This window comes from Takifugu flavidus, chromosome 1 (assembly GCF_003711565.1).
Source record: "Takifugu flavidus isolate HTHZ2018 chromosome 1, ASM371156v2, whole genome shotgun sequence".
Classification (NCBI taxonomy): domain Eukaryota; kingdom Metazoa; phylum Chordata; class Actinopteri; order Tetraodontiformes; family Tetraodontidae; genus Takifugu; species Takifugu flavidus.
Genome location: NC_079520.1, coordinates 24967431 through 24981816, shown reverse-complemented (window position 1 = coordinate 24981816; position 14386 = coordinate 24967431). Strand labels below are relative to the sequence as shown.

Sequence of the window (14386 nt, the reverse complement as noted above, 5' to 3'; positions counted from 1 at the left end):
GATCACAGCTTTAATCCTTAGTTCTTATCTATGTATTGCAAAATTGTACAATTCATTTAATAACAGAACATTTGACTCTTGAGTCTCGACGAAGAAAAAGAAATCTCGAATTCAGATTATGGTCACAACACAAAAGTTTCAATTTACGTGTGTACAATTCATGTTAACCAAAAATACAAGAATGTTTAGGTGACTTTCATTTTGGGCTTATTTTTAAGCCGTCTTAAATCAACGAATACATTTCTCTGTTATTGATTTAATATTGATCTACTGATCTGTACGTTTGTGAATATTAGGGATGTGAGGTAAACCTTGTTTTCCACGTGACTGTGGGGTCTGATCCCCCACACCCCCTCAGTTTAGCCCTCGGCTCTGTCGGACGCGCATTAGAACACGTCGGCGACAATTACGCGCCGGTGCGCACCGCGCGTCAAGCAGCCTCCCTCATTTGGAACGACGCTAAAGTTTAGCCAGTTTTATTGCTTCTGATCGTGTTTGTTAGGTAATTGGCTTTTATTTAACAGGCTTTTTTGGGGGGGAAACTAGTAATAATAATAATCACACATCTAACCGAATGGACCGATCGCGGGGTTGCTAGGAAACTCCTACTTTACGCATGATCCAACATGTCCGAGGAAAGTATCCCACAGAAGAGTGAGAGTGAGGACTGTCCCACAGAAGACTCCTTCGGCTTCGGTGACGATCTGGAGTTAAATCAGTTCGACGGTCTGCCTTTTTCCTCCCGTTACTACAAACTACTGAAGGAGAGGAAGAGCCTGTCCGTGTGGCGGGTCAGGTGCGAGTTTGAAGATGCTCTGGCGAACAACCAAATGGTGATTGTGTCGGGAGCGGCAAAGACTGGCAGGAGCACGCAGGTAGGGGCCACACGGCTTCATGCATCTTCTTTCCTCTGCGGGGCGGAGGGTGAAGCAATCAGGCCTGATGAAATATTGATGGAAAAAAACGCTTTTACTCTCGTCGTTTGAGCCTCAAAATACTCCAGCATCCAATCTGCGTGCCAGAGCGAGCGTGTGAGTGTGTGGGCTGATTTGAATCTAAAATTACACCGCTCTCCATTCTTTGACATGCACTCGAACGCGAAGCGGCACCGCTGTGACAAGCTGCATAAACAGGCTGCCCAGCTCAGCAGATGCTGTTCAGGCTGTCCAAACTGCTGCCTGAAGCCTCACAAAGGCTCCGGTGGGGGTTGTTAGGGGAGCCCCTGCTGCTAAGCCCTGATCCGCTGGAGCCGCCTGGTGCTGCCAAAGCAATTTTCCATTATGAGAGATAACACCATAGGATATCTCCTGTCACCGCTACTGTGCGCTGTCACAGACGCCGTTGTTTGGATTCCAAGGCAGCATGTGTCACTGAAAACTGCAGGGAAAATATTGCATCGTATACATTCCTGTTTCCTTAATTCTAACCTGTGGCTATTTTTCTGAGCCTGCTTTCAGATCCCCCAGTGGTGTGCCGAGTTCTGCCTGTCGGCCCAGTACCAGCACGGCATGGTCGTGTGCACGCAGACCAGCGGGCAGCAGGCTGTAGGTCTGGCCTTGCGCGTGGCCGATGAAATGGACGTCAACATCGGCCACGAAGTGGGCTACACCATCCCATTGGAGACCTGTTGCTCCTCCGACACCATTCTCAGGTTTGTTGATGAGTCGATGAGCTGCCTGCTAACCCATGTTGATGTGCAGGGATGAGCCCCGGGCCACTTACCTCCAGAACTGGGGTCCACTGGGCTGTGATTATAGCAATTTACTGTCTCTAAAAAAGAAAAAGCCCATACACAATGTTACCAGAGTCAAACTGAGGGCTGGGCTCAACTTTAGGTTAGACCTTGTTTCAAAATGTCACCCTTGTCTCTTACATTTCAGGTAAATAAGCCAAGAAGCCCTTCATCTTCTCTGTGCCAACATCCTTCCAGTTTCTGTTTGATAAAAACTCAAATTATTCCTGGATATGTTCTGCCACCTCTGTGTGATCTCTCTGATCTGCTACCCTCTGCACTTTTGTCAAGATTTTCACTCTAAAAATAAAATAACCGCGCTATAATCTTGTTTCTTTCGCTTGAAAGAAGTTTTCTCAAATGTCTTTCAAGGTCTTTAACACTGAAATGACCCTGAAGTTTCCCATTCCTGTTAATCTAGTTCCTGTTAAACTGTCACTCAGGTACTGCACTGACAACATGCTCCTCAGAGAGATGATGTCCGACCCTTTCCTGGAGAGCTACGGCGTCATCGTCATCGATCAGGCTCACGAAAGGACGGTTGGCACCGACGTGCTGTTGGGTCTTCTCAAAGACGTCCTTGTGCAGAGGCCAGATCTCAGAGTGGTGGTTCTCACCGTCTCACCCATGGAAGACAAGCTCCTGAGCCACTTTGGGGACATGCCTTCAATCCGCCTGGAGGTTTCCTTTGCTGCTGATGTTGTCCACAGTACAGGCGGGAGCAAAGATTACTTCTACTCGGCACTGAGACTGGTGCTGGAGATCCATCGCACCAAGGAGGACGGAGATGTTATTGTGTTTTTTGCCTCATCCGAGGTATAAGATGTTTTTAATTGGTTTGATTGAAGTATCACACGTTTTACTAATGTCACGTACATGGTGTCTTCTTCAGGAGGTTGATTGTGCCTATAGGATCCTCAAGAAAGAAGGTTCCAGGCAGGGGGGTGAGCTGGGCCGAGTGGTGCCTGTGATCCTTTGTCCTCCTGAAGGAGGCTCACCATCTGTCCTGACTGAGGAACCAAATTCCAAGAGATCCAGGAAGATTTTCCTGGCAACACCGAGGGAAGAGGACATGTGGTGGCCTGCAGAGTCTGTCAGCTTTGTGGTTGACACAGGGGTCCAGAAAAAGATGGTAAATCATGGCCAACTACCCCAACGCACTCTCTGAAATCAGGAATTTGCTGATATTGTCATTTTGGGCCTCAAAGGTGTATAATCCAAGAATAAGGGCGAGCTCGGAAGTGCTCGGTCCAATCAGTCGATGTCAGGTCCAACTTCGGAGACAGTTGTCTGGAGCAGCGGGTATGTCCACGAAATCACTCTAAAGGTTTAGTTTGTTTCTGATTGGGAAAAATGTTGGATTAACTGAATTTCTGTTGTAGGGAAGTGTTTCTGCCTGTACCCAGAAGACGGTCAACTTCCCTCAGAGAACTGTCCACAGATCCTGGAGGCCAACATTACACCCACTGTCCTGTTCCTGAAGAGGATGGAGATAGCTGGCCTCAGGCAGTGCGATTTCATGGACAGACCAGGTCTGCGAGTGGAAATAGCCGGGTTCACTGTTCCCACAAAAGAAGGCGGATGGTTGGGGGGTGGTGGGGGGAGGGGGGTCTTCGTGGAGAGGAAGCCCGAATGAATTTCGCCTGTGTAGCTGTTTGGGTCCAGTCAGCCATGATTTAGCTGAAATGACAGGACTTCGCTGCTATTGTCTGAGCTCTGACTCGCCTGCCACGAACAGAACGGGTCAAAAGAGGCCAGCTCATTAACAATTAACATGTCTGGTCAGGACAGCTCCGGAAAAGTACAATGAAAATGGAGTCTAACACGCTGCAATCTCCAAAAATCTCAGCAAACCGGGAGATGGTATTTAAGAAACGTTTATCTCTTCCTCCCTGTAGGTCCTGAGGGTCTCATGCAAGCATTGGAAGAGCTAGATTACCTCGCAGCGTTGGATGATGATGGTAACCTGTCTGAGATTGGAATCATAATGTCTGAAATCCCCCTGGACCCGCAGTTGGCCAAAGCGTTGCTGGCATCCTGCGAGTTTGACTGCGTGAGCGAGATGCTGACCATCGCGGCGATGCTTTCGGGTACGAGGAAATTGGCCGGTCTTTTTGAATCTCGTCGATGACAACGTCCTCGTTTGGTTTGTGCTCCAGCGCCAAGTTGCTACGTGAACATGACGCGGGAGGCTGCCCAGCGACACAGGAAGTTCCAGCACCCTGAAGGCGATCACTTCACCCTCATCAACATCTACAATGCTTTCAAACAAAGCCAAACAGCACAATGTAACTTGAGTCTCCAGCCTGTTTTATTTATATTTTGTAAGTTTTATCAAGGTGATTTGACATTAAACCACTGTTTACCCCAGATTCGAGTCCGGAAAAGTGGTGCGAGGACAATTTCCTAGATCACTCGTCCCTGAAGACAGCTGAGGCCGTCCGATCAGAGCTGACAGACACCCTGAACAGAATCGAGCTCCCCATTTCCGAAGCCTCGTTTGGAACCAAGACCAACACCCACAACATCAAAAGAGCCCTGTTGGCTGGGTTCTTCATGCAAGTATGTGGAGGTTCTACATCTTTGGTCCAATTAGTGTCCAACCAGTCTGGGTTGGATTTAACTATGTGATTTCCTAAGATCGCTCGAGATGTGGACGGAGCTGGAAACTACTTCATTCTGACACACAAGCACGTCGCCCTCATTCATCCGCTCTCCAGCTACGGGGCCCAATCGCACAAGCTGGGGCTGCCAGAATGGGTGGTCTTCCACGAGTACACGCTGTCAGAGGACAACTGCATTAGAACCGTCTCTGAAATTTCCCCTCAGGTGTAAGTCGACACAGATATGCACGCACAAATTGATTTTATTTCTTTCTTTCATCGTATTACTGTAACAAACATGTTTGGTGTCACACTAAAACTGGGCCATTTCCTCAGTTTAAATCTAATCCTCTTACAACAGCTGTCATTCCTAATGTAATGAAAAGCATTAAATCTGTTTGTTTTGACTCTTTAGGTTCATTCAAATGGCCCCGCTCTACTTTTTCTACAACCTGCCCCCTAGTGAAAGTAAAGAGATGCTGCAAGACATGTTGGACCCAGTTGGGTCTACAAAATGTACAAAGGAGGAACTAAGCGCCACCACAGCCAGCACTGAGGCCAAGAGCAGCTGTGCAGAGGCGCCGCAGACTGCTGACAGATGTGCGATTCAGTGAAGTCATGAATTGAGCGGGAGTACAACCAAATGTATTTGTTTTGTGAAATGGGAATCATACACTGTAAAATGCAGTTATTCATTTTGATGGTTCTAAGTCGTGTTTTCTCATGTCAAATTTTGGAAATTTAGAAATAAATCAGTGTGTGGATACTATGTGCTCCACTATTAAAATAAAGACAATCCCTACACCCACTGCACCGACAAAAGGTGGTCTGAATCGGTCTTTATTGATGAGTGAAACTTGGTTACAGAAATATGCTACTCCCACGAGCACTGAATTATTAAAAACAAGACGGTGCATCAGCAGAAGGTGTATTCATGGAACTTTACATCACTACATCAGTACCAAAAACCTGCATATCGGCATGTTTCACTTTGGGGGTTCATGTCAAAATTCACAAACTGGTTTCTGTTTATAAGGTATATTTGTACAACAAAAGCAGTACAATCGAGTTGAGAAGACTGTAAAAAACCAATAAATTCCTGATATCGTTACATCGCCATACTCCTACTGAACTGTATCCAAGGGCCTGACTGTGTTCAAGGGGCAGGTCACCGTTTATTGTGAGCCTCACACCGTTAGGTATTCTTTCAGTTTGTCCATAATGGCAGGCATTCTGTCAGCTGGTATCAGCATTACTGTCCTGAAAGGTTTCATGGGTACGTCGTCGTACGACCACCTGCCGCTCAAACAGGAGTCTGCCTCGTCCTGGACAGAGTAGTGGAACTTGATGGTGGCTTGCTGTAAAGAAGACAAATTTAAATAGTGATTTAAGCATTATTGATCGGTGCACATTAACATTATTTTATTGCGGACTGGCCCCAATGGTCGAGAGTTATGAGTCGTTACTGTACAAATAAGTTCGCATTTTAATTACATCCGTGTATGTTGTGAGAGGATTAACATTAAATGCAACTGTAGAGTCTTCACCTCATAAAAGAACTCCTCTTCTGCATTGACAAACATGTATTCCTCTTTTGGAGCTCCTCCTCTGGCTGGAATATTCTTGCTCGCCTCTTTGCAGGTCTTACTGATCATCAGACAGTAGTGACACCTCCCGCTGGGTTTATTCGTTCTTTGGGCCTCCGCTATCTCATCCCTGCAGACATAATCAGGCTCATTTTATTTGTCATCAACCTTCTAAAGAGATAAATGATATATAGCACAACAACAACTTACTGGAGATGTTTGTGCAGTGGAAGCGCGATCTGTGGTGGCACATTGATGAAGCGTTCACTCAATAGCAGCCCCACAGGTTTGCTGGTGTCATTGAGGACCTTCTCGAGCTGCTCCATCATGCTGTGAGTCGAGTTCTTCTCGCACTGATTTAGAATAAGCTCCTTCACTTCTTCCACACACTTCACACCCTGTCAACAACAGCGGCATGACTTTAGGATTTAAATGAATAACAACAATAGAGAGTTGGTGATGCGTGCTAATGCAGTTACCTTCCTCTCTGTGAGGTTGAGCATGGTGGTTAAACCAAATACTTCATCGGGCTCACCATCATCATCGCTATCTTCTGGCACCTCCGCTTGCTGGAGCACAGTAAATAATGGAGGAGAACCTGAGTATCGCCTGTAACATCTGAGTTTATTTGAAAACCACTGGGGAACTCACCCTGACCACACTGCCAATGTGATTCTGCTGAATGATGATGTCTGTCATCTCTGATGTATTAACATGAGCCTTCAGGAAGAGCTGTTTCCAAACATGAACGAGACATAAGCGAGGCCAAGCAATACACGGATTAATAGAATTTAAAGCATTTCTTTAAAAGAAATGTTCAGACCTGTTGTAGAAGCTTTTTGATGCCATTATAGTCGTTGTCAGAAATGGTGTGTGCTTCAAAGTCCACCACAACCTCCTGAAACAGCAATAAAGCGCATAGATGAAACACATGGCAGATTATCACATTTTATGAAAAATTGTTACTACAAGTTGCGTATTCACTTTCCTTTAAACAAAATTTGTGCATGCTCAGCCGCTGAAAGAACATTATATTTGGATTTATTTCCTATAGCTATAACTTAAATGTCTGACGGTAGCCTTCAATGGTCGTTTCCTAGTAGCACACAGCTGCTCAACTAGCGAGCTAACTAGCTTCTGGCTAGCAAGGCCTTGAGATAATGTTCCTTTCTCTGTCTTTACCTCATTAATCTCTTCCTCGGATGCCTCGCTGTCTTCCTCTTCAGAATCGTCTTCATCTTCGGGAATGTCTTCTGAACTGTTCTCGCTGTCTTCGGGATTTTCATCCAAACCTACCGCTCTCTTCTTAGCTGAAGAAGCCATGCCGAAAACAGTTGACAACACGCGTGTAAATACAGTGGGCGGGGCAGAGAACGCGTCACAGTTATCCCGGAAGCTAAAACAGGGCAACCGCCATTTTGGCTCTGACGCCAAGGATTTCTATTTCCAAGCGATCAACACGTGAGCCAAAATGTAGCCTTGTGACCTGGCGACTAAATGGAAGAAACCATTTCATTTATTAAAAAAGAGGACCACAGTCAAATTAAATCCATATAAATTTATTAGTGGACCAAGTATGTGATTCGTTTCATTTAAAAAAGTTCTAATACGCTATTTTATAGAGTAAAAGAGTTAAGTTGAGTTTTATAGAGTTACATTTTTAAGCTTTTTGTGAGATATTTAATTTTTACCCCCCCCTTTCTTGATGAAGTCATACGCTAAACTGTGGGGTAATTTCAAGGTATCTGAATTTCTTACATTATTTGGGCTTCGAGAACGTTTTTATACTTATGTTATTGTACGCTACGAGAGAAACATAATAATCATGTATCATACTGTGCTGTGCAAAAATGTCAGGTCCTATTAAGGAGTCTACAGCTGTGGGCTGTAGCTGTGTTTGCTAATATCAACACAGAGGAGGGAAGCCACGTCTCAGCAACGTACACACACACAAATTCGCCAAGACGTCGGTGTCTTATTTTGATTATTCTCACATAGAACAATAATGGTGACTCAGCTATACTGTTATCTGCTTGCAGATTACGACGGTTTTAGGGTGTAGCCTAACTTGCGGTGTCTTCACACCCTTTGCTGTTTGCATTTCTCCTGCAGAATTTAAATTTCACGCTTGCACTTGTTTCCTTTGTCACATTCTGTCTGTTTCGTTTAAATTCCTCAGACAAAATGCACGTGTTACTACTTAAAGAGCCAAGAGATGGGGAGTCTGGAATTGATCCTTACATTAAGGTAGATGCTTGTACCTAGTTGTATTATAAACCTGCACTTTTAATACTTTTATGTGCTTTTGAAATTGGAACTTATTGTGACATCACAGGAGCTGGCATCACATGGACACACAGCAACCCTCATTCCTGTGTTATCTTTTGCGTTTGTCTCATTAAGTACATTGTCAGATAAGGTAAAGTTTTATTTACCTTGTTTAAATCATTTAATGCATGTGTTATTGCATTTGTATCATTTTTCATGTTGCTTGTTGTTTCTATGTTAGCTGTTCCAACCAGAAAAACATGGCGGTCTTATATTTACCAGTCCGAGAGCCGTGGAGGCTGTGAAGATGTGCTTGGAAGCAGAGAAAAGAGTTGAAGGTCATTTATGTTTTACGTCGCACCTTAAAATAAACTTCCAATGCTGCCCGCTAAGACTCGTGGAAACTTTGTCCTAATGGTCATTTTCAGAATGGAACAATTGTGTAAGAGACCAATGGAACGCCAAGTCCGTCTATGTGGTCGGGAAGGCGACGGCGGCTTTAGGTGAGTGACCTTCATCCTCTCGCTGCCTCCTTCGCCTGCACTTGAATAGTCGCTGCTAATAGCGGCAGCGTGTGGCGGCCACCTGGTGTTTTGACGACACCGGCGTGTGAAGTGGTGTCACTGCCTCCGGTCAGGATGAAGCGGGTCGTATAAATGTGACGCTTCGCTGTGATGCGACCTGATTCGCTCTTCCCAAACAAGCAGGTGCAGCGTCTTCCTGACGTCCTTTTCTTCAGCCTGTTATCTTTTTTTTTTACAAGTTGTCTTGTGCCAGTAAATCTGTTGCGGTTTATTTGACTAAACTAAACATTACGATGCATTCTGTCGTCCACAGTGCGCAGTCTGGGTCTGACCCCTCTAGGTGAGGACACGGGGACGGCGGAGGTCTTATCGCGTGTTATCATTGAACGTAAGCTATCGCACGCCCTTGGGCCTCACCGTCAGCTCCGCCACTACGCTGTTCTGACGATCCTTAATCCTCGACATCGCAGGAGAAGACACAAATATCCCGCCGCTGTTTTTCCCCTGCGGTTCCATCAAAAGAGAGGTTCTGCCTACGGCGTTAAGAGGGAGCGGTGAGCCTGTCCTCCTGTCAAGCGCTGTTAAAAGTCCCATTGGGGGTCGATACTAATTAAAAAGCAATAATTGCTTTATCGTTATCATCAAGGGGGTTTGTGTCTTTGTCTCCAGGAGTCCCCTTAGAGACGCTGACTGTCTATCAAACGGCTGAACATCCCAATCTGGAGGAGAATCTAAGGAGCTATTTCACGGAGCAGGTAAAACCCCAAGGACTTTCGGAGAGCGCTGCTGCGCGCAGTTGTTCATCAGGCTCCACGTTCACAGGGAACGCCGGCCAGCATCGCTTTCTTCAGCCCATCGGGGGTGAAGTTCTGCCTGGAGACGGTGCGCAGGCTGTCTGGCGACCAGCTGCCTCAGATAAAGGTGTGACACGTTCGTCCTTAAAACTCCGACACGACCATGCGGCTGCTAATCTCTCTATAACGTCTCTGCAGTTTGCCGCCATTGGACCGACGACAGAGGAGGCGATGGCTGCGGAGGGTCTGCGCGTCAGCTGCGCCGCGGAAAAGCCGACAGCGGGACACCTCGCTGCAGCGATAGCTAAAGCTCTCCAGTAGCACCCCCCCTCCGTGGTCGGGCCTCAGTCCACACCATTGAATTGTACAGGCTGTATTATTTATGTGCTTGATCTGTTTGCTCATCCTACGAGTTTTATTTTTGTATATTGCCTAGCCGCACCAAGCTAATTCTGTGAAATCTGCTCCATGAAGTCGGATGTTGGAAATAAATTTGGCTCCGTGCGGCGAGCGTGTGTGTTTCGTGTGTGCGTCTCATCCATTCAGAGCAGGTGCTGGCACACGCCGGCCTGTCCTGAGGCGCTATTGTCCACGGGGAAGTGAGGATTTTCGCACGTTCCCACCGAACGACAGCAGAACCGTTTAAAACCAGCGGAGCACGTGTAGCACATCAATGCCGGCCAGTAAAAGCGGGTTTATTTTTCACCCCGTCCCACCCCGGTGGTCTCCCTATAAAGCACTCCTGTTCTTTCACCTGCCATTTTTACCTGTAAAGCCTCGAGTACACCGGCGCCACGATGCTGACTTTGATCCAGCTGATTCTTTTGCTTTTTTGGACGAGCGTCGGTTCAGCCGGCGCGGAGAAACTTTACCACCGCCGGGATCGTTCTGATGTGCGGATCGCGCACGCTAATCAGGCCCGGGTTATAACGGACAAGCACGCCGCAGAGGTACGCCGCACGTTCACTTGTTGGCGCCAGGGCTCGTGTTGAACTCACTTGTCTTCTGCCTGCAGGTATTTCTCTCTAGGTATGGATTCATCAAGCCGGTGAACTGGGAGGAGGCCCAGTTTGAGGGTTCTGCCAGCGCTTTCACAGATGACTTCCTGGATGACTTTGGAGACGCCGTCCTAGAGGGATCATCCCAGCATCCTTTAAGAAGCTCGGCCTGGGACGGCAAGGACCCCGACGGTGCGAGTCAATCCTTTATTTCAGCACTTGAGGAGTTCCAGAGGGTGTCGGGCCTGCCTGTCACTGGCGTGTTTGATGAGGCCACCAGGAAGCTATGAACAAACCCAGATGCGGAGTCCCGGACAAGGAGGTCGACCGGAACGCCGCCGTAGACCCTGAGAGCAGCTCCTCAGCCAGTGACACTGTTAATGAGACCGACGCTAACAGGACAGCGACTAATAGCTCTGTTTCTGCCGACTCGTTCCAAGATGACGCGTATCATTTAAATGACACGGATGGTTTTGACCTAAAAGGTCACATATCAAACAACACTTCTGTTAATGGGTCACATGATGGTGACATGGGAAATACCAGCGCTAGCACGCACCAGAGCCAGGCGGGGCACCGCAGGAAACACCACCTGGCTACTCTGATATCTAAAAACAGGCAGCGGAGGGACGTGAGCGAGCGCGGCTACGTGGCCTTTTCCAAGAGGCTGTTAAAATGGCGGCTGATAGGAGAAGGCTACAGCAGCCAGCTGACCGTGGAGGAGCAGAGGTACATCTTCAGGCTGGCCTTCAGGATGTGGAGCGAGGTGTCGCCGCTGGAGTTTGTGGAGGACATGCGCTCGCCGCTGGAGGACGTGGACATCAGGCTGGGGTTTGGGACAGGTACGCTCACGCAGAGGGTTTTTAATGATTCACCCAGAACCCAGCTGTTCTAAAGTTCCTGTACTCCGAACAGGAAGACATCTGGGTTGCAACCAGAGGTTTGACGGTACTGGACAGGAATTTGCACACGCGTGGTTCCTTGGAGACATTCACTTTGATGATGATGAGCATTTTACTGCTCCAAACACAGGCAGTGGCATCAGCCTTCTCAAAGTAAGCACACACACACACTATGGAATGTTAATATTACGCCTTTCGCTGACTAATATTTATACTGGTTTCTTCATTTGAGGTGGCGGTTCATGAGATCGGCCATGTTTTGGGGCTGCCACACATCTACAGATCGGGATCTATCATGCAGCCCAGCTACCTGCCCCAGGAGTCCAGCTTTGAGATGGGCTGGATGGACAGAAAGGCCATACAGCATCTCTACGGTACCAGCGACATCTAGTGGACGCGCTGTGTCATTGCAGTCACCAGTGTTTTTAATGAATAATTTTGATTTGATAAAGGGGGGAAATTTTGCAGATCGTTTTTGTTTGGATTTATAACACAATCTTCCAAATCTCAGACGAATTTTTTGCTTGAAAAAGCTGCCGTACATTTAATGTATTAATTGCTTATCTGGCGATTTAAGCAGCTTTAAATTTAAATGATTTTTGCCGATGATATTGTGACAGCAGCTTCTGTCCGATCAAAGGGGGCTGTAACGGACGATTCAGCACAGTGTTTGATTGGATCCGGAAAGAGAAGACGCCCTACGGGGAGGTGGTCGTCCGCTTTAACACCTATTTCATGAGGGACGGCTGGTACTGGCTGTATGAGAACCGAAACAACCGGACACGCTACGGCGACCCGGTCGCGCTGCAGATCGGCTGGCACGGCCTCCCCAAAGACGGCGTGGACGCGTACGTGCACGTGTGGTCGAGAAAAAGAGACACGGTTTATTTCTTCAAAGGTGAGCCTCCAAGCGTGGTTTCCCTTTGTCACAAACTGCAGGAGATATCAGTGTTCCTCTACTCAGGAACTCGGTTCTGGAGGTACGACAGTGAGAACGACCGGGTGTTCACACTGGACCCTGAAGGTCGGCGCTACCCCAGGCCGATCTCCGAGGGCTTCCCAGGGGTGATCGGCCCCATCGACACAGCCTTCTATGACAGGAGGGACTCCCACATCTACTTCTTTAAAAATGCCCTCGTAAGAATTGATTTACTTTTCTGTGCATGAAAATTCGAGGGTGCGAGGAACAAAGCCAGAACCTTTTAATGGATCTAGTGCTCCATTAAAACTTCAATATTTTGCCAGAACAGCAGATTGATCTGTGGTAGATTTAATGGCGTGCTCCTCAGGAGCGACCTTCCATATTAAACCGATCCGGTCCACGTGTGTCTGCTCCAACAGGTGTACGCCTTCAACGTCGGAGCCAACGCCCTGGCGAGAGGCTTCCCCAAGAGCATCCGAGAGGTTTTCCCCGCCGTGCGGCGCGGAGACCATCCAGACGGCAACATCGACGCCGCCTACTTCTCCTACACCCACGGCGCCGTCTTTCTGCTCAAAGGGTCGCGCTTCTGGCGGGTGGCGGGCAGCCGCGAACGCCGGCGCCGGCTCCCTCTGCCGCGGAACGGCCTGCTGCCGCACGAGGAGGTGGAAGAGCAGTGGTTCGACATCTGCAACGTGCACCCACCACCGCCCTCAAGCTGAAGCGCTGAGGGCGCGGAGAATCCGTTCATCGCGACTCCGACCGGCCTCCTCCCTCGGAGGACGGACCTGAAATGGATCAGAAAACAATCACCCTCGCAAATTAAACGTCATCAGTAAAAAATGTGGGAACCATCTGTCCGTCAGTTCTCTGACAACCCCTCCCGTTATCAAAAGCATAACCTACGCTGAGGAAAAGGGGCGCTGTGGTGGCAGCTAATGTTTAATTTTATGGCAATTTATTTTGAGCGCGTTCCAGAGAAATGGACATTGATTCTGTAATCGATGGCGTATGTGAAAACTGGTTGCTTTAGCTCGTCTGTGGTGATTAGGCTCCTGGCGGGCCCCAGATAACTAGCACGCTGCTCCAGGCGCTCTGCGAGCTGTATTAATAAACCAAAGTTGAAATCAATGACGGGCAAAGGAGCAAAATGTCAGGGAGCTACAGGGAAGCTGTCAGAAGATGAAATGCGAAGGTGTGAGAATACAAATAAACCCACTTGTTTGTGAGTTTGAGTCATCTTACGTGTGTGTGGATGCAAAACATCTCGGATTAAACCGAACATTTGTTCATCTATAAAGCGGAATATGCTTTGAATGGGGGGTTTTGACATCCGTCTGGGTTACTGGCACACTGGTAAAATGTGATGTTTTCTGATCTGTTTCTTCCTTCCATGATGGGGCAACGACAGTTCTCCGTGTGGAGAAATCCAAAGTGAAGTCCTTAATTCACCCGAGTCTCCTCCACTAAAAACCATTTTTGCAGTTGTCATTAGCCGATGGTGATGGTCTCTCCTGATTTATGAGGGGGGGGGGCTTTACTGACAGCATTTCAAGGCTCCCTTCAACAAAATGAAACAGTATGGGAAGAAGAATGAACTGGATATTATAAACTAGACTCATCTCATAGAAACAGAAGTAGAAACCTGTTTGCGCGATCGTACCGTCCCAAAACATTCACGTTGACCCTTAAATGAGACATTACAGCCTCTGTCGCCATAAATACATTTAAGCTCAGCCTGCTAAATTTCAAGGCTGGAATAAGTAAAAGTATATTTTAGTGGTATCAAAACCATTCTTTATTCAGTCTTGCAAAATAACTATCAAGTATTGCGCCTTTTGCTCTTTGGTTCTCGTGTCATTTGCATCCTCCCACACACTATTACCTCACTCTGTTTTCTCTAGATCTGTAGCTGCCGTCTTAAAACTGAAATGTGCACAGAAGAGGTCGGACCCCAGCGGCTCCTTTATTCCAAAGATGGCCAGTAGGGGGCAGCCTCGGCCCGCGCGATAATCCAAATAGGCCTGAAGGCAGGGAACCATGTTCGGAGTTGGGATTTT

General features: G+C 47.5%; 3 protein-coding genes across 3 annotated transcripts; 2 read left to right on the top strand and 1 right to left on the bottom strand.

Annotated features, from left to right (window-relative positions):
* Positions 1-392: 392 nt before the first annotated feature.
* dhx32a (DEAH (Asp-Glu-Ala-His) box polypeptide 32a) lies at positions 393-5143 on the top strand. The gene is made up of 11 exons (XM_057026769.1): positions 393-875; positions 1458-1651; positions 2176-2548; positions 2625-2864; positions 2941-3034; positions 3115-3264; positions 3631-3822; positions 3892-4020; positions 4104-4294; positions 4373-4563; positions 4751-5143. The coding sequence occupies exons 1-11, from the start codon at positions 627-629 to the stop codon at positions 4947-4949; spliced, it is 2202 nt and encodes a 733-aa protein (XP_056882749.1). The 5' UTR covers positions 393-626; the 3' UTR covers positions 4950-5143.
* Positions 5144-5159: 16 nt separating this feature from the next.
* bccip (BRCA2 and CDKN1A interacting protein) lies at positions 5160-7368 on the bottom strand. Its single transcript, XM_057026781.1, has 7 exons — positions 7104-7368; positions 6745-6819; positions 6573-6653; positions 6401-6490; positions 6132-6319; positions 5883-6051; positions 5160-5693 (listed from the first exon to the last, which is right to left on the bottom strand). The coding sequence occupies exons 1-7, from the start codon at positions 7242-7244 to the stop codon at positions 5523-5525; spliced, it is 915 nt and encodes a 304-aa protein (XP_056882761.1). The 5' UTR covers positions 7245-7368; the 3' UTR covers positions 5160-5522.
* A 304-nt stretch (positions 7369-7672) lies between these two features.
* On the top strand, positions 7673-13555 carry LOC130535666 (matrix metallopeptidase-21-like). The gene is given in 18 exon segments (XM_057050810.1): positions 7673-8168; positions 8257-8340; positions 8431-8527; positions 8618-8692; positions 9027-9101; positions 9184-9267; positions 9383-9468; positions 9536-9634; positions 9706-9824; positions 10283-10457; positions 10523-10784; positions 10787-11347; positions 11421-11560; positions 11640-11781; positions 12048-12305; positions 12372-12544; positions 12749-13030; positions 13033-13555. Coding segments are annotated over 18 exon segments (2799 nt in total). The 5' UTR covers positions 7673-8105; the 3' UTR covers positions 13057-13555.
* Positions 13556-14386: the final 831 nt, after the last annotated feature.